The 25,218-nt window shown below is 51.4% G+C and overlaps 1 protein-coding gene across 6 annotated transcripts in view; it reads left to right on the top strand.

Annotated features, from left to right (window-relative positions):
* MYOCD (myocardin) overlaps positions 1 to 25,218 on the top strand; it is a 263,077-nt gene that overhangs the window by 235,028 nt on the left and 2,831 nt on the right. The window contains exons 4-13 of one of the 6 annotated variants that reach the window (XM_049812115.1): positions 4,111 to 4,166; positions 8,768 to 8,843; positions 11,652 to 11,813; positions 15,247 to 15,422; positions 16,118 to 16,243; positions 16,755 to 17,017; positions 17,376 to 17,529; positions 18,705 to 19,658; positions 23,636 to 23,749; positions 24,735 to 24,792. In XM_049812115.1, the coding sequence (XP_049668072.1) occupies positions 4,111 to 4,166; positions 8,768 to 8,843; positions 11,652 to 11,813; positions 15,247 to 15,422; positions 16,118 to 16,243; positions 16,755 to 17,017; positions 17,376 to 17,529; positions 18,705 to 19,658; positions 23,636 to 23,749; positions 24,735 to 24,792 (2,139 nt within the window). Of the gene's footprint in view, positions 1 to 4,110; positions 4,167 to 8,767; positions 8,844 to 11,651; positions 11,814 to 15,246; positions 15,423 to 16,117; positions 16,244 to 16,754; positions 17,018 to 17,375; positions 17,530 to 18,704; positions 19,659 to 23,635; positions 23,933 to 24,734; positions 24,793 to 25,218 lie in introns of those variants that run through there. The other 5 variants (XM_049812111.1, XM_049812110.1, XM_049812113.1 and 2 more) reach the window with 5 other exon arrangements.

Here is a 25,218-nt window from a genome sequence, read left to right as displayed (position 1 = left end):
CTCATCAAGGGCCCCTTGGGTTCACTGCTAAGATCACAACTTTCCAAAGGCTGTGTCACTTTTACCTCTTCTGGCTAACATTGAACACTGTGATGCAGCTCTGGTCTAAACAGCAGAACAAGAACATACTAAGAACATGGCTCTAGCACTGCTTGCTGCACTCTGTCCATCCCTCTGTCCTTCTCATGCAGCTGCCTTCCTAGAGGATTGTGTCAATGTAGCCAGTAACAGACCCCTTCTCAGTACAGTATTACCGGCATCAAGCATTAAGAAAACTTGAGTAGGATGACAAAAATCATGACTGTCAAAATGATCACATGGTTTTAAGACTGATAAATGCATGCTCTTTCCATTTTTCTTATGTTTATTTATTTAAGCGTTCAGATTTTATGCTACCTGCCACCAAAGAGCAAGCATTTTAATCACAGGACTCCAGGAGTTTGAGCTTCAAGCAAAATACTGTGACATTTGTTACAGTATTGCAAGCACTGGCAATACAGTGAGTGGCCAAAAATATGTTTAACATCTCCTGAACTGCTAAGTCTACTCTGTAAAAGTGGGCACACTCAAATAAGGTGCAGGACACCCCATTGCACATGTAGGGAGCAGTAGTGCCAACTGAGAGGTTTGCATACCTGACACTGCTCTGCAAGGCTGAGTGCATGGGACTGCACTTTTACAAATGGCACCTAACATTTGAAACCTTACACATTGCCAACCACATATTAAGACAAATTTATGTGATGGCAACTGAAGGGTATTTTCCTGTTACTTATGGCTTCTTTGCACTCCCAACTTCTAGGCTGACATTTTGCAGTCTGGTTTCTGTCCAAGAAGGCCATTTGGGAAAGCTTGAGCAGAGTTCACTCACTAAAAGTAATAGAAGGAAAGGCATTTTTGCCATTATAAAAACAAACCTGCAGAATTTAACTGCTGAATTTGACCTCAGGAGGAAGAGTCAGATGTTAACATTTAATACGTGGGAGCCCCAGCCAGCTTCCCCCCATTGCTTGGGCATGTGCAGTCTTTCGTTATGAAAAACAAGTGTTCCCATGCCCTGTTGGCTCTGAGGACCAGCAGATGAGGTGGGCTCTAGGAGATGCCCTGGGACAGGATCTCTGTTCACATGCATTGGAGGAGCGCGAGAAATAAACCCATATGTCTGTTACCCACATTGGTTGAGTATAGCCCTTCTGGAAAGAGAAAAGATGGGCATTGCTGATCTCCATGGTGAGAGTCGGGTTTAGTACCAGGCTTGGAGCATGCACTTAATCCCACATTGCACATCACATCTTGCACAAGGATTGCTTTCAACCCATTGTATACATTTTCTGTTGATATAATCCCAGGACAGAGAAACTTTGTTTTTCTAGCTGATCCATTTTATACAGAGACCAGAAAGAGAGATGGAAGATCAGAGTATCAGAATAGCATTGGATAAAAGATTTGAGGGCTTGTGAAAACCATTGTAGGAAGGGGAGTTGATGACTATACGCAGAGCCTGCTGAGCTGTTCAGCAGTGCAGCTATAGCACAGTATGTGTGAACCATTGGAGTAAGTCCTAGGAAGATGGCTGGTTTTTGGTATCCAAGAGAATAGTGCAGGGAGAAGTATCAGTGTTACCTGAGCATAGCGCAGTGAGATGAATATCCTTACCAAAGCCCAGTCTGCATTTGGTTTGACTGGAAAAGATTAATGCCATTGCATACCTGAGCTCTGTTCACACTCCCTTAGATGTTCCTCTAAGAAATGTGAAGCCTTCAGATTGCCCCATCACTGGAGAAGGCAGGAAACTGCCTAAAGCAGGATGCTCAGGAGCAGCAGCATTGAACAAGACTTCAGGTTCAAAGCTGGACTCTGACTGTCAGATGTTTTCAGGTTGTAAATTGAACAACTGGCTGGCAAAACAATCAACAATACTGAAAAACCTCTGCAAATAAAGACAGGTGCAGACAGCTAGGCAAGAGCAGCCTCTGAGTTCCTTCAGCCCTGTGACTCTGTGGAGGATCCTCTGAAAGCAAGGGGAGATCCAGGTTCATAGAGACACTGCCATGCTCCTGAAGCATAGGAGTGCAGGCGAGAGCAGAGCCTGCCCCATTCTTCAGGCTCACTGAGTACGAAATTTCCAGTTCATGCAACAACACATGCAGTTTTATTGTCCTAGTGAAACTGGTACAGACCCAGGAAAAGCATTTTAAATCAAGAGCATGTGGGGTCACTTGCAGAAAGGCAGGCTGTAGGGCTGAGCATGGATGAACCCTCCCTCTAGACCTGCACAGATGCCTGCCCCAGACCCCAGCCAGATCCTGCTCACCTACCCAAAAGGAGGGGGAGGCAGCTTGCAGGATCAAGGATTCCTCAAGGCAAGGTTCCCCCTACTGTGATGGGCTGCAGAAATAGCTGCGCTTGAAGTAAAGACCCTCTTGCTGTACGCAGCCACCACCTCATCCTCTAACTGAAACCTTAGACGCAATAGTTCCAAGATTATCAACAAGCACAGCAGCTCTGCCCTGTTGCCTCCAGGCCCTCAGTCATTTCAAGCTGACATGTTATCCCCTGACAAGTTGTCTGAATAACTAGTGCTAGCGATGTCTTTATTTGTTTTGCAGACTAATACAAGCTGCAGCATCCACATAATTCCTCCAAAAATCTTGGTAAATGACTAAATTCTAAAACATTTTCCTCTTGAATAGCACGGCGTTTGGTCAATGCCCATAGCACACTCCCAATGTCAGTACTTCACAGTAAGCAGGGCTGTAAAAGTCATCTCTCTTGCTAACTTCTTTTTCTTGTGTGCACCATTTTATTTTGCTTCTGATTAAACCAGCTGTCACTAGTCCTTTTGGCTGCTCACCGGAGCATGGCACAGTAACACTAGCTTGTCTGTATGTTTGCTTTCCAAATGTCAGGAGCAGGAATGTGCCTTCTGTGTTTTACTGTGATTCACTGGAGGTTATGGGGATTGCCCTAGGTGTTGCCTACCAAAAGCCAATTCAGAGGGCCCCCAAACATGTCCCAGCTGCCCCCAGTCTTCTCTTCATCCTCCTCTAGACTGATAGAGGATAACATGTCCTGTGTGAAAATAATTTCTATCCTTATTGGATCCCATTCAGAAGACAGAAAGGGAATTCCTCTTGCCAAACAAAGAGTTGTAGCAGACTGTTTTTGTGGGTCAGGATACCTTCCCCTTCCCTGTCCCAATGGGAATAGTTAATTTTGCCCACTTACACAGCCAGAAAAGAATTTTTGCAGAATCTGAGAAATATTAACCCCTTCACCATACAAATTCTGCTCCTATTTCTACTGACCCAGAGTAAACAAGGAAATGTGCAAGGTTATCCATGACTCCAATACAGACTGCTCCATGGGACTGGTGTTCACTGGTCCAAGAGCCAGGGATCATTGGCCTTTTTTTGGGACCCCTCTGGGTTAATCCTCCTTGGTGTCAGGAGATGCTGAGGGCATAGTCTACTACCTGGTACCTGGCCAGGCAGCTGCCTGCCCAGGGAGGCCCCATGTCACACAGGTGCTTCTGGGCAGGGGACAGGACAAAGGCACAGTGAGAGATGGAGGGGTAGTCAGCGATGGAAGAGGGACAAAGGACCACAGATCCAGGGCCTTGCCTTGAAATACCCTCGCTGGAGGCTGCACCCACATGACCCCAAGAAGTGAGGCAGGTCTTTTCTGGTTTTCTGCTGGCCTCAAGCCTCAGTCACCTGCAGGTTTTACTTGCAGGTGAGATCCCCTCTCAGGTTGTTGCTTTTCCCAGATCTGTCTTTGGGGGCTGTGGTGCCTTTCACGACATGTAGGAAGCACTCCAGGGAAAAGCCTCATCTGCTCTCTGACGTGTCCCACAGAGCACCCCTCCCTCCCCATGTGCTTCCTGAGCAAACCCATACTCTCCATCCCCCCTGCTCTCTTGCCATGGACTGGCTGAGAGCATGGGATTTCCCAGAGCTTTCCTGGGTTATTTTTAGTCAGCGCAATAAAGAGAATGGCTAGTTTGTGTTACTATTTTTACAGCACTCATTAAAATGCTGTTGCTGAATATCCTGGTGGCTGCTTGCTTCCACTCCTGTGCTGACTGCTCCTCTTTCTTTCCTGTTGCAGCACTGAAAAGCCCATCTGCATTCCATGAACAGCGAAAAAGTCTGGAGCGAGCCAAGGTAACTCCTGCAGCCACCCCGATGAGGGAACACGTGGGCTCGCTTTGCATGAGTTGTGGGGTTTGAAAGCACCTTCCACCACTGTGCCCTCCTCTGGCATCCTCCATTGAGGCCCTGTGGCCAAGGATGAGGGTCAGCGTGTCTCCCCTGCTTCCAGACATGGTTGGGCCAAGCCAGGGTTCACAAATTATCTGGAGCACCCTTCTCCAAGCAGGGAAGTTTTAAAAGGGCAGAGGGACCACCTGTGCCCTGAGCTATGGGGTTTTACAACAGCTCCTGAGTTTTACAAGAGACTATGGGCAGGGTGTAGTTCAGCATGGCATTGGCAGTCCTTGCAGTAGACAACCAACCAGCTGAAGGGCTGTTTCCCTCTCCGGGCCAGGTCCACAGCCCACTCCTCACTCTGCTGCCTGCTCTCCACTCATGCTCTAGTCAGCGGGGTTAGAGCAGAGCCAGGAGCAAACAGGACTGAAGGAGCCTAACTATTTAGCAAGTGTGCAGGAGGAATGCAGATGCCCTCTGTCACCTGGAGTGAGTCCCCAGGGAGCTCACACTTGTCATCAGACAGGAGCCTGGCTTTTAGCTCAGCAGTGTAGCTTGGCCATTACGACATACAACATCCAAGGGGCTAAGTGGGCCAGGCTCCCACCAGCCCCATTATCTAACTGCACTCAGGCTTCCCTAAATATTGCTGAAGGCAGAGATAAGATAAGTAGCCATTTCCAGAACACATCGAAACTCTGTGATGTGATTTACCTGATTTTTGGGAAATCACTCCGGTTTTCACACCAGTTTTCCAAGCACCCATCATCCAGCCTTGACCAAACTGGAGGGGTGTCCACAGAAAAATGAATAATCAGTCATGCAGTTTTTTCTTGAACACAAGAGTTTGTTCCATTAATCTGCAGAACATGCTTGCACTCACATGGAAAAGGACCTTTGCAAGGAAGAATGATTGTGAAATATGGAGAAGTGCTCTTCTGAACTTAAACACACTCCAGTCGCTTGCCCAACTCTCCTGCGGTAATAAATGGCTAGCATAAGAAACACAACATGACTCTGAAAAATTAGCATGCTTACAAAATTTCAAGCAATCCAAAGTATCCTTGAAGTGTCATATATTTTACAGTTTAAGTATATATTTCTGTCTCTTTGTCTTTCTCTTCAAAAGCTTTCACTGGCTAGTTGCCTGGGGAAAAGGGAAGGATGATCTAGTCTATCCCAAACTGCATACATTTTTAGAGCATGCTAATGAAGACACTAATGAGCACAGCCCATAACAAACATATACTCCTTTGCAAGGATGCCCTGCTTAGAGCTGTGACAGGGAAGGACCAGTGGCTGTTTCCAGATAATTACTCAACGGTATTTGTTGTTTAGCTCATATTCCTCCCAACTAAAGTTCTGCAAACAGAAAGCAGATAACAATAACTGCTTTCATGTGTTTTGAAAGCTCTTCTGCTTCAGCTGATGCTAAAAATCCCCACATCTGAAGTCTTTCTCTATCATTTGCACCCCAGTGACACAAATGCAGCTTATAAACAGCAAAGGTCAAAGGGAACTGAAATCACAGCAGAAAGTCAGGCTAACGCAGTGTGAATGCTGGGCTCAACATGAACAATGCCACATCTGCAAGATGGCAATTCAAGCTTAGCCCAAGTCAGGACCCGATCTGAGGATTAGCTGGAAATGCATTAAGTGAATTTAACTGCACTCAGGTGCAGACACCAGCCTGCTCTGACCTGGCACAGGAACCAGGCAAACCTACACATGGTCCAAGCAAGGGATCATGTTGGTGAAAATAAGCTGGGGAAAAAATATGGGGGGAAGGGTAAGGAATTGTAAAGGCTTCAGTAAATAAAATGTCTATTATTTGTTTAAACATGTCACTGGCTATGTTAGAGGCTGGCATCAAGCCACTGCAGCAGACTTTGAAGTCAATGTCCTATAATAGATTGCTGGATTGGAGGACAGAGAGCAGGCTGACTTTCCTGAGGCAGTTAGGCTCAGCAGGGCTTTAGTACTTACTCCCAGCACCCCAACAAGTGTGGCAGGGAGGGACTGTGGGGGACAGCTGTCATGCCTCTGCCCCAGAGCAGAACAGCCCCATCTGGGTCATTCCTGACAGTTGTGTGACCACTGACAGACATCCCACCCCCCAGCAACGTGCTCCAGTGCTCTCTAACCTGCGCTGTTAGCAAGTGTCCCCCAATTCCCAGCCTAAGCTATTCTGTTGAAGTTTAAGCCCATTACTTTTTCTCCTATATGCATGCATATGCAGAACTGTTTATCTTTTTTCTTGTAGCACTTCTAAAAAGTATTTTGCATCCTGTTTCCCTATAGACATCTTACCCCTGGACTGACCAACCTCCCCTCCCTTCAGTCTCTTCTCATTGATCCCATCTCTTGTGCAGTAATGATTTCTGTAGCTGTTGTCCAGACCCTTCCCATGAACCCTTTCAGATACAGGGCATAGAATAGGGCTTTGCTATTCCTAGGGCCCATCTGACATCCTTCATTTTGTCTTTCTAGAAAGCTGCCTGCTGGTCTAAGGATGTGGTTCAGCTGCTGATCACTAGATTCTCCGGTTCCTTTTATATTTTTTTGTCTATTTATGAAGTAACTAATTTCTGCCTAAGGCCACTGTCCAGTGACCACTACAGAAGCATCTCTGATGGATTAAGTCTTCATCCACCCCAGTGCTTAATCACCTGGTTTAGCTGTGGCTAACTGTGAACTGAATGCAGTCCTTTCCAAATATCCTCTTGAAATTTTATCAAATGTATTTCAGATCATTTGTTCAATTACTCCAAATCATGCTGCATTGTAACCTGTTAGCCTTGAATGATTCAGAGTTAAGGAGTATGTCTTCCATCATCCAAGGCATTAATGAATATGTTGACTAGTAGGAAGAATTGCTGTGTAACATGATTTGATATATTCTTCTGTTTAGACTGTGAGCCATTCCTAATTCCTCTGGTGACCCACAGCTATGCTCCTTTTTTATTTTAGTCTTATCCAGACCAAATTTCTCTGGCTTACATATGAGAAAGACATGTGAGATATTGTCAAAACATGCTTAAAGTCAAGCTACATGACATTAATTGTTTATTCCTGTAACAGAAATCTGTCATCTCTCCATAGAAGGAAATTAGGTTGATGTGATATAGTTTGTTCTTGATGAATCCATCTTGGCTGCTACTCACCTCCTTGCTATCTTCAAAATCAATTTATAGATTGTTTGATTACTTGTTCCAGTAACTTGCTGACTGGTTTATAATTTCCTGGTTTCTTCACTCCTTCTCTTTTAAAGCAAGAAATTATGCTCTCCCTTGCCCAGTTTCCTGGAGACCCACAGATAGTTGTTATTACTATAGCATTCTGCATCTCAAACTGTTTCAGAACATTTAACTCATCTGAGTATTCTCCAACCTGTTCTCCAACCCAGTAACTAGAGCCTCTTCTCTTTTGCTGCTGAAGGTTCTTGGTTTAGTCATCTGATGGATAAATAGCCATTTATCTTTTTATTGAGGATGGTTTAAAAAGGCATTAAATCCTGTAGCCATCTCAGCAGCATTCACAATTATTTCTCCTGCTTATGGAACACAGACAGCACTTTCCATTGCCTTGTCCTGGCTACAGAAGTCCTTATAAAATCTTTTTCTCATGATACTGTACATTTTGTACTGTGGGTTTTCTCGTTTTGCTCCAGCTGCTTGTACTGTTCTTTTACATTTATCCTTAAGATTTTAACCTCTTTGAACTATGTACATTTTTTGGTACTATTTCTTCTTGCATCTCAATTTAGCAAATGGCTAATAATTTGTCCAAGTTGTGCCCTAGCTTTTCTTCAGCAGGGGATAAGCTTATATTTGTATTCTTGAGGTCAGCTGCCCTCAATACTGACTTCCTGGGCCCTAGTGGATGGTGTTATTATACCTCTGCATGCCTTTCTGTTCCTAAAGACATTAGGAAGTTGACACAAGGCTCCAGGACCGTGTTCATCACAAGCTCTGCTGCAGTGATCTGTAAAGTGGATTCTCCCAACCCCACATCATAGCTGGGGTGAGGAATCACAGAACACAGGAGCTGCAGGACTGCAGGAAGGCTAAGCCTTGTGGCTGACCTGGGTAGAGAGTCTGGGTATCTTCATGACTTGCTCGGCCTTACACCTCATCCCAGAGTGCCAGGCTTCCCACAGAAGCCATTGCTAATGGTACACTCTGGAGCTGCCTTGGTGCAACTCTCAAAGGCCACATGGTATGCTAAGCTAGGAGCAGATCCACCACTCCCAGCGAATAGGTCTCATCCTTCCCATGAGCTCTCATAATACTTCAGGCATCAGAAGCCCAAGGGAGATTGGAAAGGACACAGCTTAGGAGTGGGTATAGTGAACAGACAGCAGCTCCATGCACATTGTTCCCTTTCTGAAGAACTGCCCAAGAACAAGCCAGTGTCTGAGTGAAAAATAATTCCATTTAAGAGCCCACTCAACCCAGCTTGTAATAAACTCAAAAAACCATGGGATGGCACAGAGGCAGATGCTCTCTGTACCTCATTGCTGCTCTAGCCAGGTAACTCTCTGCATTTGTGTTCTGCAGACTGAAGATTATCTCAAGCACAAGATCAGAAGCAGGCCTGAGCGATCAGACCTGGTCAATATGCACATTTTACAAGGTAAGACTGCCTGAGCTTCTCCCACATAATCCTTGTGTCTCCTGCCTTGTGACTCATGTCTCTACTGCCCCACTTGGATTCCCTTCAGGACTCTCATAACGATTAACTTTGTCCCAGCTGCTCATGAGAGGCAGATTGAAATGGGATACATGTTGTACAGAAGTCAGTCCAGACCTGGTCTTCAGGAGGCAGCACACACATTTATTCCCTGACAGAAGCAGACCCAAGGCCATCTAATCTTTCTCCCATCTCTGGCAGAGACCAGCATAAGATGCTCTAGAGGACAGTGGGGTAGAGAACAGCTGCGAGAGAGGACTCTGTAAGACAGAGGTGCTGACATCTGATCCTCATGAAAAGCATACCTGGGGCATTTGGTGTCCAGGGCACTGAAATCCCTGTAGCACATGGTTGCGATACCCTTCCAAAGCTGGACATCTTTTGTTTTGCCATAATTCTGGATATTCTATGTGACAATTCATGGCAATGCAGTCAATGATCCAAGCACAGCCATATGAATAGGATGAGCCCTGCTATCGGTCCATGAGCCACAGCAGTTCTCCCCTCTCCCATCCTGCTGTCCCCTCCCAGCCAGAGAGCTGGCACAGCTCTGCTGCATCCCATCACAGACAGCAGAACACTGCAGTGTCCCTTGTTATCTCCAGAGATAACAAGATCCTTAGAAACAAGGAGGATGTGCAGCCTCTCTCCTCAAGTCCTGTCAGTCGCCTGGAAGAAGCAGATCACTCTCTGGCAATTGTAAATGCTGTCCTCTGCTCTCAGCATGGATGAAGTCCGTATTTCTTTTTCCTCTGGTGCGCAGGAGGGCTGAGCCAGAGGCCCATGCCGGATCAGTGCCACTGCCTTGCTTTTCCCTTGGGTCTCCATCCCTAAAATGAGCTAGCACCATTGCTTGTTTGACAGGTGGAAATTGTCTTTCCCTTAGGTTAAATAATAGAAGCAATACAGACTGGAGTTGGGGCTCGGGGGCTGTAAACCAGGAAGGCAGCTGGAGGCAGCTGCTGTCACCGGGCATGGACAGGGCCAGCCAGACACAGCCAGAGGAGAGGTGGAGCAGACACTGCCTGGCTGTCTATTGAGCAAGCTGGCTGTGCTGCCCCACACACACCTCTTAGCCAGAGCATCTGCTCACAGCTATGTCCGTCATGGTTGATGAGAAGCTCAGCATGACCCAGCAATGTGTGCTCACAGTGCAGAAAGCCAACTGTATCCTGGGCTGCACCAAAAAAAGTGTGACCAGCAGGTCAAGGGAGGTGATTCGCCCCCTCTGCTCTGCTCTTGTGGGACCTCACCTGCAGTACTGCATCCAGCTCTGGGCCCCCAACGTAAGAAGGACATGGTCCTGTTGCAGCGAGTCCAGAGGAGGGCCACAAAGATGATCAGGGGGCTGGAGCACCTTTGCTATGAACACAGGCTGAGACAGTTGGGGTTCTTCAGCCTGGAGAAGAGAAGGGTCTGGGGAGACCTCATAGTGGCCTTCCAGTACGTAAAGGGGGCCTACAAAAAAGCTGGAGAGGGACTTTTTACAAGGGTGTGTAGTGATAGGGCAAGGGGTAATGGCTTTAAACTGAAAGAGGGTAGATTTAGGTTAGATGTAAGCATGAAGTTCTTCACTGTGAGGCTGGTGAGACACTAGAACAGGTTGCCCAGACATATTTTGGTTGACCCATCCCTGGAATTCTTCAAGGTCAGGCTGGATGGGGCTTTGAGCAACCTGGTCTGGTGGAAGGTGTCCCTGCCCATGGCAGGGGGGTTGGAACTAAGTGATCTTTAAGGTCCTTTCCAACCAAAACCATTCTTTGACTATGATTCTGTGGTTCTATGATTCTATGTTCACTGCCCTATAGTCTGAGGCCGGAAGTGACCCTAGATCAGCTCTCCTGACCTCCCGCAGAGAATTTTTCCCTGCCATCAAACCCTGTAGCTTGTGTTGCCTACAGTATATCTTCTAGAAATGTCCATTCTTTGAAGACAGCACAACCTAAATGCAGCCCTTCTTACTTTAGACCCCCAAAGGTATAGACATGGTCTAGTTTAGAATCCCACTCCCTCAATACTCATGCCTGTGCCACCAGAGAAGCCAGATCAACTTTGTTCAGGAAACCTTTCTGTTTAATTGGCTGCTCTTCTGTCACCACTTGATAATTGGGGACTTCTCAGCTGGGTTTGGTAGGGCTGTAGCTTCCAGATCTAGCTGCCTTTGTTATGCTCCTCTCCAGCTTGTTTTTCTCCTGAAGGCCTGGAGCACTGTAATCACTCCATCTCCAAATGTCCACTCCCAAAGACTCAGCTTTCAATCTTGCAGTGTAAGCCATTTACTCCAGTTGTCTAACACTGTTAATGGGTCTTTTCTCCAGCTGTTGCCCAGAAGTAGGGATCACAAGGGCCAATGGGCTCCTAGCAGGCAGGAGCTGGAGTCCACTTTGGCTCTTATGTTAGTCATAGCTTGTTAATGAAATTTCCATTGCAGATCATTGCTGGACCTTGGGGAGAATGCTCCAGCTGCAGTCTGTGTTTGCAAGCCTAGGCTAGTAGACAGAGGCTCTTGCTTGGGAATGGAGAACCTGGACCTAAGGTTCAAAGGAAGACCCATGTCCCAAACCCCACCAGACCCATCCTCCCAGGCCCAGAGGACCTCCTGCTGTGCACTGAGCCATGCTTAGGTTTTGGCCACAACCCAGAAAGGCTGTGCTGGAGGGGAAGAACATTCTTGCTGAAGAATGTTCTTGCTGAACACTGTGCTTACAGATACCCCGGGTCCTGAACTGACACTTCCATTTGGCCTTTTAGACTCAGCTGCAGAAGGGTCCATTCAGTCTACTCAAATGAAGCTGAAAAGAGCCCGACTGGCCGATGATCTCAATGAAAAGATTGCTCTCAGGCCGGGTCCTTTGGAGCTGGTGGAGAAGAATATTATTCCTGTCGACTCAGCTGTGAAAGAGGCCATAAAAGGTAGTGGAAGTGAACGTGCATGTTATGTTGTATGCATGGCATGGGACAGGGGCTGGCAAGGTTATAAGGATGTACAACAGTGACTGCAGGAAGTAACTGACCTGGACTTAAGAACTGCTTTTATTGCTTAAATTTTGTTATTTTCACAGTAATCAGCGCAGTCCAGCACAGCCCTGCTATCTTATCCAGACCTAGGAAAAGAGAGCTCTCATCTTCTTAGAGCAATACTACTGAAACATGCAGAATTTCTCAGCCATGTCTCCTCAGAAAGAGCATCCCTTCTTAAACCCCTTCCCTCCCCATGGCTTTGAGTGCACAAATGATACTACTGGAGACAGGACATTCCTTCCTCCCTTGCGTGGGAGAGGACCTGGGTGCACATGTGTGGTTGTGAGGCCAGCCTGGATTCTCCCAGTTGTGCCCTGCCAAGCTTCTACATCCCAGTAGGTGGGGGTGAAGTTGCCCCAGTTCAGCGAGGCTGCAGTTGTCTTTTTTTTTTTCCCCAATGATGCTAGTGGTATGCAAGGCCCAACAGAGCAGGATGGTGCCTTGCTGGGGTGGGGAAGCATCCCGGGGGTGCTAGACTGCTGAGGAATATGAGTAGCAGCCTGCACCCCAAAGCAGGGTACACTCCTACCTACCAGTACCCAGCACCTGATTTATGCCTAAACTTGGTTTTCCTCCATCACCTACCCCCCAGCCAGAGGAGGAAGGCAGAATCCTCTGCAATTGTTTCCCCCATGCTGCCACAGGGAGGCTGGTGTCAGAGCTGACACAAAGCAAAAAGGTGACTCAGACTTCACCAGGGCCCACTGCCAGGACACGGAGTTCCAAAAGCAGAGAAAGGAGCAGGAAAGCCAGCAGGGTCCTGCAGTGCCAGGACAGCAGCCTGTATTTTTGAAGCCTGGGGCCATCTCTCCATGTCCAAATTGGCCCTCGGGTCTCTAGTGAGGCACTGTGAAATGCTCTGCCCCCTAGGAACTGCTTGTTCTGTTGCTCCAGGTTCCTCAATTCATGAGATTATTTCCATTGGCGTAATTCCACGTTAAGTGCCTGTTCTGGGGCTCAGAGCAAACTAGGGACAGTGGCAGGGCTCTGGGACAGGAGGGAGGGGTCTTTGAATGACAGGAGTGATGCTGAAAGTGGGAATTGAAATGAAGCACTTTGACTTTCATTTCATCTCAGAAACCAGCATAAATGACATGAAATATTCCAGGCTCAGATACTGCTCTGTCTTACCCCGCAGTTGTTCCTGCTCTTGGTTTTCCCACTGTGAAGTGTAAGCAGCATATGTACAGCGGCTTCTCCAGTCTGGCCCTTGAGCTGCTCCATGTCCGGCGTATCGCAGCTCTCATCTTTGAAGCCCCAGGGTGACAGCTCCTCAAGCTGATTTTTGGAGTCAGAGGCACCTTGTGGTGCTCACAATTTGGGGTGAAGGGCTGAACACAGAACAGAGATGAGCACTGGCACTGCTGAACATTAAGCCTTTTGTTTTTGCAATACCAGAAAGATGACAGGGTTTAAAATCATTTTACTTTAACCTTGGAATCTCAACTGTTTATACAGTGGAAAGTTCAGCTGACGTGTTCCTCTAATCACCTCCGGCAGGGTGAGCAGAAAGTGCCAGACCCCAACCGAAAGCCCTAACGTCCCAGTGACAGGAGGCCGCCAGTGCCCTACATAGCTGAGCAGTGATATAAGAACCCTTTTTTACCAGGTCCTTGTCATCACTTTGTCCAATACGCTTGAGAGGACAATACCCAGTGCATTAGAAACAGCCCCGAGCAAACACCATTCTGCCTGAGATTACAGCAGAGACATGGGATCGTGAAACAATACGGTCAGCCCCGGGCTGGGTGAGAGCAGGACAGATAAGGGCAGCATTCCCCAGCCGGCACAGGCCCGTGGTATCAAGCAGCAGGATGCAGCACATTCCTGTCATGCTCTGGGCTGCCATGGTGTCCTGAAGGTCCCTTGGGCTCCTGGTTTTGGCACCACTTCTCCATGCATGCTTATTAAATGTCAGCACAGCGGGAGTCTTGCAGATCCACAAGTCCCCCTCGCTTGGTCTCATTTTGCCAGAGAGAAGATGCCCACGCTCGTCTGCAGGCATGGGGAGAAGCTCCCACCCAGCCCAGGTGGTAGACCACGCAGTGCTGAAGTTCCTCAGGGAAGACCCAGTTTGGGTGCTGTTTCTGAGAGAGAGGGGACAGGCCCTATTTCCAGGGACATATAAGGAGCCCCATGCCCTGGAGGGCAGGGAGGAGAGGGTCTCCACAGGACACAGTTGATCTCATATCCCCACCCCGTATGGTGGCTGGGCAGCAGCTCAGGACAGGGAGACAGGGCTCCCTGCTTCCTTGCCCACCCTGGCACCACAAGCCGGAGCAAGCAAAGATAACCCTTATCTTGCAGATAGGGGCAGGGGTCAGAGCAGGAGGGTGCGTGTCGGTGAGGAGGTGCACATGGCTAGACCGGCAGCAGGGACAGGTGGAAGCTTGTCCCTGGGCCCTTCCTATTTCCCCATTTGTCACCTCGCTATCGGCATGCCAGGCTGCCTGACAAATGCCAGACATGAGCACGAGGAGATTACGAGCATGGCTGCACTGCTCCTTCCTCTAGCCCGACCTGCAGCCCTCCTGAGACTCACATGAGACCTTTTTTATTTCAGCACTTTATTTATCAGCAAAAGCTGGGGGTCAAGAGCTCTTGCCCATCTGACTAGGAGATAGCGTGCCGGGAGCTTTGCAGGGGGGAGAAGCAATGTCTGGGGCCGTCAGGGAGGCAATGGTGGTGGTTCGAAGCATGCCGTGTGGGTGAAGCCTGTGGACAGGGACAAGGATCTGGAAGCCTCTATTCAGCTGCAGCCAGGTCCACTCATGTTGGCTCTCGTGCCATGAACGGATGGGTCACCCTCCAGGTGGATTTCAACCTCCATTCTAATGCTGAGGACAGGATCCCAGGCGTGGTGTGGGCTTGTGGTTGGGGTGCTCAGCTGGTGGAGAGGGCGACGCTAACACCCCTCTCCCCAACTCAGTCCAGCGGTGGGGCAGGATAGCAGAACCACTCCTGCGCCAGCCCCACTTGCCTGCAGAAAGCCCCCTGCCCCTGACAGGCCAGGCTCGTCGGACGCCTCCTCTCTCCCGCTCCCGAGTAACACGGTCCACGGCACAGGCCAGGAGCCGACACCAGCCCCTCTCCCACCAGCCTCGGCCATGGGGGCACAGCCAGGCGCTGCCCCTGTGCATGGCTGGCGACGGGGGGAGGCGTCCGAGCTCTCTGAGCACCACATCCTTCGCCCACGGCCAGCTCTGCAGGAGCTGGGCGCAGGCACGGAAGCCTGCCACGAGGCTCACCCCATCCCTCCCACCGTCAGGCTCGTCCCCCCTGCCCAGTGCAGGGCCCTGACCGTCACCCCCTCTCCCCCCGCCAGGCACCCAGGTCAGCTTCCCCAAGTCGGCCGACGCCTTCGCCTTCGAGGAGGACAGCAGCAACGACGGGCTGTCCCCGGAGCAGGCCAGGAGTGAGGACTCCCCGGGCTCCACCGAGCTGGCGGCGGGCACCAAGGCCCCGGAGCCAGCCCCCGCCGCCCCTGCCGGGGCACCCCAGGTAGGGCCCGAGGCACCCTGCCTGCCCGGGGAGCGCGGAGGCACGGCCGGGGCCGGGCGCCGGAGCTCGGGCTCCTGCCCGTGGGGGCCCCACGGCCCCGCCGGAGGACGCGGGGCTGAGCGGGGCCGCCGCGCTCCCTGCTGGCGGGCGCGGGTACTGCAGGCGGCGGGCCGGGGTGGAGAGTGGCTGGGGGATGGGATGGACCGGGGTGGGCTGACGGGGACCGAGGCAGACTGGAGGGGCTGGGATGGACTGGGAGGAACTGAAGCGGACTGGGGGTTGGGGGGGGGGGGGGTGACCAGAGGGACTGGGGCCAGCCAGATGTGGACTGGGGTGACTGTGCTAGTCCGGGGGACACTGAGGGGCCAGCGGTGTCCTGGGGGGAATGAGGATACAGGGCTGAGGTGGGATGGGTGGGCTTGGAGACTAGGCTGTACTGGGGAGACAGAGGACTGAGAAAGGCCTGGGATAGCCTGGGAGAGTGGGGATAGTGGGCTGGGATAGACATGGGGGGGGGGGGGGGGAACTGGGAGGGACTGAGGCATCTGGGATGGACTGGGGGACTGGGGACATCACAGGGCAGGGGGAATGGGGTACCAGGTGCCCCTTGTGGGCACAGGCCATCCAGGCCGGCCAGCCCCTGGCACTGGCCCCACATCCTCTCTCCCACTGCACAGCTCGCCTCTCCCTTGCAGGATCACCCCCACAGTGCTGATGGCCACGCACCGGACCCGGCCTCGGGGCAGGGCAGCCAGTGTGACAGCCCCAAGCAGATGGCGGGGCAGGAAAGCCCAACCCTCCCAGTGCCCTCCGCTGTAAAGGTAATGCCTGTGCCTCCAGGCTGCCCAGGAGACAGAATAAGCCCAGGGCACCTGGCTGCGTCCAAGCCTGAAGTACCCATGTGCTGCACCCCACATGTGTGGGGGGTCTGGGGGTTTGGCCTTAAAGGCTTGGAATAATGCAGGGAGACAAGCCATGTTGTCAAAAACTACAATTTGATTCATTTTGTCACGGTACAAGGTATAGCACTGCACCTTGCTAAAGGTAATTGCTCAGGTCCTGCACTGGAAACGTCCCCTGGGGCTAGGAGCAGAAGGAGATATAAGGCAACACTGAAACACCTTCCCGGTGAGAAGGGTCATTCTCCATCTCATGTGCTGTCCAGCACAACTGAGATGGGACACAGCCCCTAGGGATTCCCCCACTTACAGGCACAGCAGCTCTTGGAGCTGGAGTGTCAGGGTGCCGGCAGGAGCTACCCTTGCTCTGCCCCAGGCTGGGCGTGGCAGAAGATCTTTCCCCAGCTAATTCCTTTCCTTCTTGGACCAACAGTCCAAATCATCCAGTGATAGCAAGAACCGTCACAAAAAGCCCAAGGACACCAAACCCAAGGTGAAGAAGCTGAAGTATCACCAGTACATCCCTCCAGACCAGAAGGCAGAGAAGTCCCCTCCACCCATGGATTCTGCATATGCCAGACTGCTCCAGCAGCAGCAGCTCTTCCTGCAGCTCCAGATCCTCAGCCAGCAGCAGCAGCAGCAGCAACAGCAGCAGCAGCACTTCAGCTACCCAGGGATGCACCAAGGCCAGCTAAAGTGAGTGGCAATGTGCCAATAACAGGGTTTAGTTCTGTCTCTCTTCCAAACTTTCCCCTGCTGTACCCATTTGTGCCAGTGCAAGGGGGATAGACGCATGCAGGTAAAACATAAAAGCTTGGGTACAGCACAGTCTCCTGCAAAGCTGTTCTGGCTTTGAGCACTGGCTGGGGCATCTGTGACCTGCTGGTGGGTCACCAGCAATCTCTTTACAGCCCATTCTGGTTTTCCTTGGGGTTGGCAATCCTTCAGGTCTCATACAGCAGATAGCAGTCCCAAGGGAGCAAAGAGATGGTGAGCTGGGAACAGAGACCTCAGGGGACAGAAAAATTACCCCAAATCTCCTTTGTTATTTCAGGCAATCAAATGAGCAAATGGTCAAAAGTTCAAATTCTTCATCAACTTCTGTCAACAACACCCCTCTTTCTCCTGTGAAAACCACCTTTTCGGGCCAGACTTGTGTCTCATCTATCAAGCCGGGCCCTCTGCCGTCTAACCTGGATGATCTGAAAGTGAGTGCAAACTTTGTCACTGCAGGAGCAGAATCTTGTAGCCTGAATGTGCTTTTCTACCCCTGAAGTACATAGTGTAGCACGACAGGCTGAGCTGGCTGGGAGTGACCGTGCGTTACAGCTCAGCAAACCAGAACTACCATGCTGTGAGCAAACCCAGGAATACATCACACTGGGTCAGAAATTGATCATCGTGACGGTAACTGAAAACATAGGTTTGCTGCTCTGCAGGTGGCGTGGGTGCATATTGCTCCAGGGCATGTATCAGAAAACCTTAAGTATAACTTGAGATGGCTGCAGGCCAGGCCACCAGGTCAAGGACTAAAGGACTTCTGTGCTGCTGCTTCTGCAGCTCATGGGTCCTACCATCTGTGGTTTTACGGTGGACATCATGGGTGCTGCTAGCAGACCAGCCAGAAGCTAGGACGTCAGCATGGCCTCCACTTAGTGATTCAGCTTCTCAGTCATCATTGCAGCCAGGCCAGCTCAGCTCTCTGCACAAGCAGGTATCTCCTGGAGTCTGCAGCTATGAGCACTGCTTTGAACAGTACCTAAATCTCTCATGTAGGCAAGACAGGCAGAGCGTAAGTTCTTTTATACTTTGCTAATGGACCCTCAGCCATGGGGAAGGCCAAGTCCTTTTAGGAGCAGAGACCTGGGGGCAATACTCATTATTCAAGAAAGAAATAAAGTGAGGTAGAAATAGTATGAGTTTGGCCATAGCGATGCCCCAGCTCAGATGCCTGAACCACGTGCAGATGCCTGAACATGGAGTATCTGGCTCCAAGGTACATGGTCACATTCTCTGGGCTAAAGGATGCCATCAGCTAGTTCCTGGTCTGTGTGGAAGTCCTCTGCTCATGTAGAAACCTACTGCTAGGAAGGGAATCTTGAGTTACCTTCATGGCCCAAGGACCACTGCTGGTTCATGGAGAGTGGTCACAGTTCCTGGAGGAAGAAGGAAGGTTTCCTGTTAGGAAAGGTCGAGAACCTGCAGGACGTATGGTGGTCAGGGCTGTGCATGGTGACTGCAGGTGAGACAGTGAGCACCTGGGGGGTCAGAGCTTTAAAGCAGGAAGCTGGGAGCCTGTGATCTGAGACTCCTTGTTAGAAATGCTGGGTTTCTGAAGGGCTCATCTGCCATTGGGACTGATCATTGGTGACTTTCCTTCCAGGTATCAGAACTGAGACAGCAGCTCCGAATACGAGGCTTGCCTGTGTCAGGTACCAAAACAGCGTTGATGGAACGGCTGCGGCCCTTCCAGGATTGCGGCAGCAACACGGTGCCAAACTTCAGTGAGATCACCACTGTCACCTTCCCCGTCACTCCGACAAGCACCCTTTCAAGTTACCAGTCGCAGTCCTCCACCAGCATGTTATCAAATGGCTTCTACCACTTTGGCAGCACCAGCTCCACCCCACCTATCTCTCCAGCCTCCTCCGACCTCTCTGTGAGTGGCTCTTTGCCAGACACATTCAACGATGGGCCCATGTCTTCTCCACAGTTTGGTCTCCAGCCATCTCCAGTTCATGGCAGTGCTGAAGAAAGTCTCATGAGCAGCATGAATGGAGGGAGCATCCAGCTGGAGCTGGAAGGGATTGACACAGAGAAAGACAAGATGCTGGTGGAGAAGCAGAAGGTCATCAATGAACTGACATGGAAGCTACAGCAAGAACAGAGGCAGGTGGAAGAGCTACGAATGCAGCTCCAGAAGCGAAAGAGAAGCAATGGCCTTGAGGATAAGCAGCAGACTGCTCAGCATTTCTTTGGTGTCCCCATCAAGCAAGAAAACGCAGTGTCCAGCTGTCCATTTGCATCCAAACAAACTGCCTTGAAAGGCCAAGCCAGCAGCTCGGATAAGTTAAGTAACTGTGGGGTGCCGCAGCTGCCTCACATTGTAAATAGTCACTGCTTGGAGCCTGCAGGGCAAAGCACCCTCACTTCCTCAACATTCCTGAGCCCACAGTGCTCCCCCCAGCACTCTCCACTCGGGGCTGCAAAGAGCCCCCAGCACATCAGCCTGCCACCATCCCCCAACAGTCACTATCTCCTCTCGGTGTCCCCCGGCTCACAGGCAGAAGGGCGCAGTGGGTCCCCGCAGACAAACAGTTGCCTTCGCACAGCATCGGTAAGTGGAGAGCACCCCTTATGTCATCGCGGTGGTGAATGTGCTGGTGTCTGTGGGCAGTCAGTCAAACATCCCAGTTTGAGTCCTTTCCTATCAGACCAGGACTGTTGGCACCGAGGGTGGGTACCCAGGGGGGCATGGCAGCATGTGGGGCTGCCTGGAAAGGCACAGAGTATCCCAGATGGACAACAAGTTGGAAGCTGATAGCACCACAGGGTCCTTTGCAGGGCACCTCCTGGAGACACCTGCTCCCACCACACCTAATTGCCCTGTGGGGACACAGCACAGCTCCCATGCCCCGTTCAGCCCTAGCACAGCTCCTTCTGCCCTGGGGGACCCTTGGCACAGCTCCCCTTTTCCCCAGGAGACCCCAGCACAGATATCTCTGCCCCTGGGTGAGCACTGGCAAAGGCCCCTGTGTCCTGGGAGAGTCCTGGCAGAGCATCCTTTGCCCCACGGAGCCCTGGCACAGCTCCCTCTGCCCTGGGGAGAAGTGGAACAGCTCCCTCTGCCCCTGGTTAAGCACTGGCACAGCTCCCTCTGCCCCTGGAGGAGTCCTGGCACAGCTCCCTCTGCCCTGGGGGGGGCATTGGCACAACTTCTTCTGCCCTAAAAGAGCCCTAACCCAGCTGCCTTTCCCCTCAGGGGGAGGCCCTGGCACAGTTTGCTGTGCCCTTGGGGGAGTCCTGGCACAGCTCCCCCTGCCCCATGGAGCCCTGGCACAGCTCTATCCACAGCAGGGAAGCACCAGCACAGATCCCTCAGCCTGAGGGAGAGCCCTGGCACAGGTCCTACACCCCTGGGAGAACCCCAGTGCAGTGTTGCAGGGCTTTTCGGCATCTTGCTGAGCCATTGCAGCTCCTAGCAGTGTGTGAAGGATTTTGACCACTGGGTTGAAGGAGGGCAGTTACCCCGGTATTGTTGTTTAACCCCAGCTGGCAACTAAGCACCATGCAGCTGCTCACTCGCTTCCCCCTCTACCCAGTAGGATGGGGTAGAGAATTGGGAAAAAAAGTAGAACTCGTAGGTTGAGATAAAGACAGTTTAAAAGGACAGAAAGGAAGAAAATAACTATAATAATAATAATAAATGTCAATAATAATAATAAAATAATTTAAATATACAAAACAAGTTATGCTCAATGCAATTGCTCACTACTTGCTTACCGATGCTCAGTTAGCTCCTGAGCAGCGATCTGCCCTGCCCTGGCCAACTGCCCCCAGTTTATATACTGGGCCTGGCATCACATGGCATGGATTATTCCTTTGGTCAGTTTGGGTCAGCTGTCCTGGCTGTGCCCCCCCCTCCCAACTTCTTGTGACCCTCCAGCCTTCTTGCTGGCTGGGCATGAGAAGCTGAAAAATCTTTGACTTTTAGTCTAAACACTACTTGGCAACAACTAAAAACATCAGTGTGTTATCAACATTCTTCTCATACTAAATTCAAAACATAACACTATACCAGCTACTAGAAAGAAAATTAACTCTATCCCAGCCTGTTGTGGTTTAACCCCAGCCAGCAACTAAGCACCACGCAGCCGCTCACTCCCCCCCCCCCCATCCAGTGGGATGGGGGAGGAAATCGGGGAAAAAAAAGGTAAAACTCCTGGGTTGAGATAAGAACGGTTTAATAGAACAAAAAAGAAGAAACTAATAATGATAATAATAACACTAATAAAATGACAACTGTAGTAATAAAAGGATTAGAATGTACAAATGATGCACAGGGCAATTGCTCACCACCCACCAACCCACACCCAGCCAGTCCCCGAGCGGCGATACCCTGCCCCCACTTCCCCATTCCTATACTGGATGGGACGTCCCATGGTATGGAATACACCGTTGGCCAGTTTGGGTCAGGTGCCCTGGTTGTGTCCTGTGCCAACTTCTTGTGCCCTGGCTGGGCATGAGAAGCTGAAAAATCCTTGACTTTAGTCTAAATGCTACTGAGCAACAACTGACAACATCAGTGTTATCAACATTCTTCACATGCTGAACTCAAAACATAGCACTGTACCAGCTACTAGGAAGACAGTTAACTCTATCCCAGCTGAAACCAGGACAGCCAGTCATATGGAAAGCCTTTTCTTGGGGAGATAAAGCAGGGCTTGCAACTGGGGTCTGCAGTCAGATAGAGCTTGTGCCTCCCCACCAGGCAACCAACACAGGAGAGAGTTGTCCCTTCAGCATCCACCACTCCTCACTCAGCCCTCTGGACAGGTACAAAAGCTTGGAGAGAGGCACATGCTGCTAACACATAAAAGCAGCGCAAGGTGCTGCTGATCACAGCCCCAATTCATCCCAACACCCTACCGGGGTTTCCCAGGCAGCAGCAATACCTATTATACAGTCTGTGAAACACACACAGTGGTGCAAGGCATGCACACTGCATTCAGGGCAGATGTTCAGGAAGTGCATGCTGAGTGCACGACAGCTGCACAGCAGGGTGACAGCCACACAAATCACGTTCCCGCAGTTAGCACATTGAGGGGTGCAGTGCTGCGAGGTGGCAGAAAGTGGGGCGCAGTGTTGTCTCTAAGCCATTCAGAGGACAGTGAGATAGGTGATGTGGGCAGTTGGCACACAGCGCTGCCAGTGAAGTGAGCAATGGGGAGCAATTTAGGGGGAGAGGGGCAGAGAGACAGAGTGCTGCCAGTGGGATGGGCAGTGGAGTGCAGTGCTGTAGGGGTGAGGTAGGCAGTGGAGCTTGCTGCTGGGTTGAAATGGGCAGTGGGGAACACTGCTTTGAGTGAGCTGGGCAGTAGGGAGCAGTGCTGTGGATAAGCTGGGCAGTGGGGCAGAGAGCAGGGAATGCAGTGGGCTGCAGTGGGTGACCTCAGCAGTGGAGCACGGAGCTGTAGAGGTGAGCTGGGCAATGCGGCAGAGCTGTGGGTGCAATAGGCTGTGGGACACAGTGCTGTGAGGAGATATTCCAAGACAGGCAGCAGGGCTGCTCTGGACGACTGGGCAGCCATCAGTGAGCATCAACAAGGAGCATCAACACCTTGGGGGCATCTCCAGCTCCTTCCTCGCTGCCTGAGCACAAGAGGCATACAGAGGGGATGGCCCCATGGTGTCCTGCAGTTCATCCTGGCTGTGGCACTGCCCATCCTGGGCATTCCTCTGCTGCCTGTGAGGGGCTCCCAGGGGCAAGGATCCCTCTTCAGCAACAGCTCTGTCTCTGCCCAGCATTGGAGTGCTGTCCCCACAAGCCAGGGAAACTGTTCCTCCCAGCCGCCCTCTGCAGAAAGGTGGCCAGGATGTGCATGGCCAAGCTGAATGGCCTCACTGCTGCCTTGGATCCGACCCACCTGCTGGGGCCATGCTTCATCCCCTGGCACTGGCTCTTATGGGATGAGGCAGCTGTGGCCAGGCAGTGGGGAAGGGCACACAAGGGCCTAGAGGTGATGGTCACAGCATGGGGATGAGGTACCTCCTAGAAGGGGGGACCGGCAAAAAGCTGGCACTGATATGCAGGTATTTGGCACAAGCACAAGGAAAGCCTAGGTGCTGACCTGGCAATGACTCTTTTGAGTGGTCTTCCCTGGCCTGGGCTCTGTGAGATGCCCCTGGACAGGCAGTGATGGAGAGGGTCCCCAGCAGAGGGGCTGGGAGGCAGCTGGGGAAGCGCTGCATCACTGGCTGGGTGCAGCTGACCACCAGCAGCCTGTTTCTCTCTCCCCATTGCTCTGCACGTTCATGGCTGGACTGAGCACCAGGATGCTCTGTGGCATCATGCCTGTGCTCCAGCAACGACCGGAGGTGAGCCTGGCCCTGGGTCTCAGAGCTAGCCTGATGGAACTAGTTTACCTCCCTCTCTCCTGCCCAGAGGCCAGCAACTTGTGCAAGCTGATTTGACCCACAAAATCATTAGTTTCCCTGGCACCATACTAGCTTCAACAGGGGTGAAAGAGAGCTGGGCCTCCTGCCATGCCTCCCTGTGCATTGACTCCGTTTCCCTGTATTTCCCCCACGCAGATGGCTACGCAGGCAGGTCAAAAGTTTTCTATTCCATCCCCAAGTTTTTGTAAGTCAAGCCCAGCCCTCTCAGAGGTAAAGCAGCCTCCACCCTATGAGGATGCAGTAAAGCAGGTAACTGCATGATTTTTATTTTCTATAGGGCTAGGGCTGTACAGGGTGTTCTTTTGTGGTTAATACAAATCATCTGCAGGATTTACAACCCATTTTGGGGTCTCTGGGTAGGACAGGTCTGTTTCCACAAGGCATGGGATTTTCTTGAAGAGTTAGTGGCTGAATGACTGCCACAAAGCAGTCAGACACCACGCTGGATGGGATAGCATCTTCTGTGCTGATGAAAGGTGCCAGTCCACCCTGGGATCCTGACATCGCACACAAATATACCAGGACTTCGGTGTACTCTTCTTTGGGGTGCTCACTATGTGAGAAACACTCTTGAGCATTCCCAAGTCACTGGGAAACCTCACCTTCCCTCTTTAGCCCATTAGCAAAGTGCCCTGCTCCATGCCATCTGCCTCGCTTAGCCTTATTCTGGAGTGCTGTTCCCATAGGTAGGACTCTCCATCGCCCACGAACCCCTTACTTCTTGTGAGAGTCTGGCAGCAGCTTCAGTGATGGTCATGATGGTGCCTTTAGGAAAACAGAGTGATGCTGTTGGCAGTGATAAAAATGGGCTTATGCTGGCTGGCAGGGAGGTGTGCAGAAAGTCCTTCCAGACCCCAGTCAGGGAGAGGAGGATGAAGATGCATGGCTCCCAGGGAGCTGCAGGGAGTGCAAGGAGGCACATGCCAGTGCAAGGTGCTGGGTCCAAAGAGTTGGTGTGTCCTGACAGCCCCGGGAAGAGGCAGTCTGTTGTGGCCACTGAGCAGAGGGTCAGCAGCAGGGTGGGGGAACCTGGCGCCGTGCTCCCCATATCCACCATGCTTGTCCCAGGTTCCTGCAGTGCTCACCTGAACGCTGCTGCCAGCCCAGTGTTGGAGTGGCATCTCTCCTGCATGGGAGAAAGCCGTTTGTGGGGTCTGGAGCCACCTACCTGTCTTGTGGCTGGAGGGACTCTCCTCCTAATGCCCTCTACTCTCCTCTTTGTCGTTTGCTGCAGCAGATGACACGAAGTCAGCAGATGGACGAGCTCCTGGACGTGCTGATTGAGAGCGGAGGTACGCACTGCTTCCCTGTTCCCCTCCAGGGCTTCCCCTCCAAGCCAGCATCCGTCTGTGGGGCTCAGTGCACTCTGTGCACCCCAGCAGAGCTGTCTGAGTTGAGTACAGCTTTCATGTGCCCTCCCTGTGCCAGCAGACACTGAGATTGAATCCAAAAACATATTGGCCCTCTGGGAGCCTGCTCCTGCACATGCAGAGCCAGTGGGGTGGTCTGGGCTTGGTTATCGCCTATGCAGACTGCGCAGAGAGAAGGGACAGCAGGGCAGCAGCCCTGTGCACAGCACTGCCAGCATCCTCCCCACGCAGAGATCCCAGTGTCCCACACCTTCCCCAGTCCTGCCAGTGCCCTCCCGAATGCAAAGTGCTGCCTTTCCCATGCGCAACCCATGCTCAGCCCCATGGGGACAGCTGCCAGTGCTCGTG

This window comes from Accipiter gentilis, chromosome 10 (assembly GCF_929443795.1).
Source record: "Accipiter gentilis chromosome 10, bAccGen1.1, whole genome shotgun sequence".
NCBI lineage: Eukaryota > Metazoa > Chordata > Aves > Accipitriformes > Accipitridae > Astur > Astur gentilis.
Note: the sequence above shows the minus strand (reverse complement) of the source record. Positions and strands in the feature narration are given on the sequence as shown.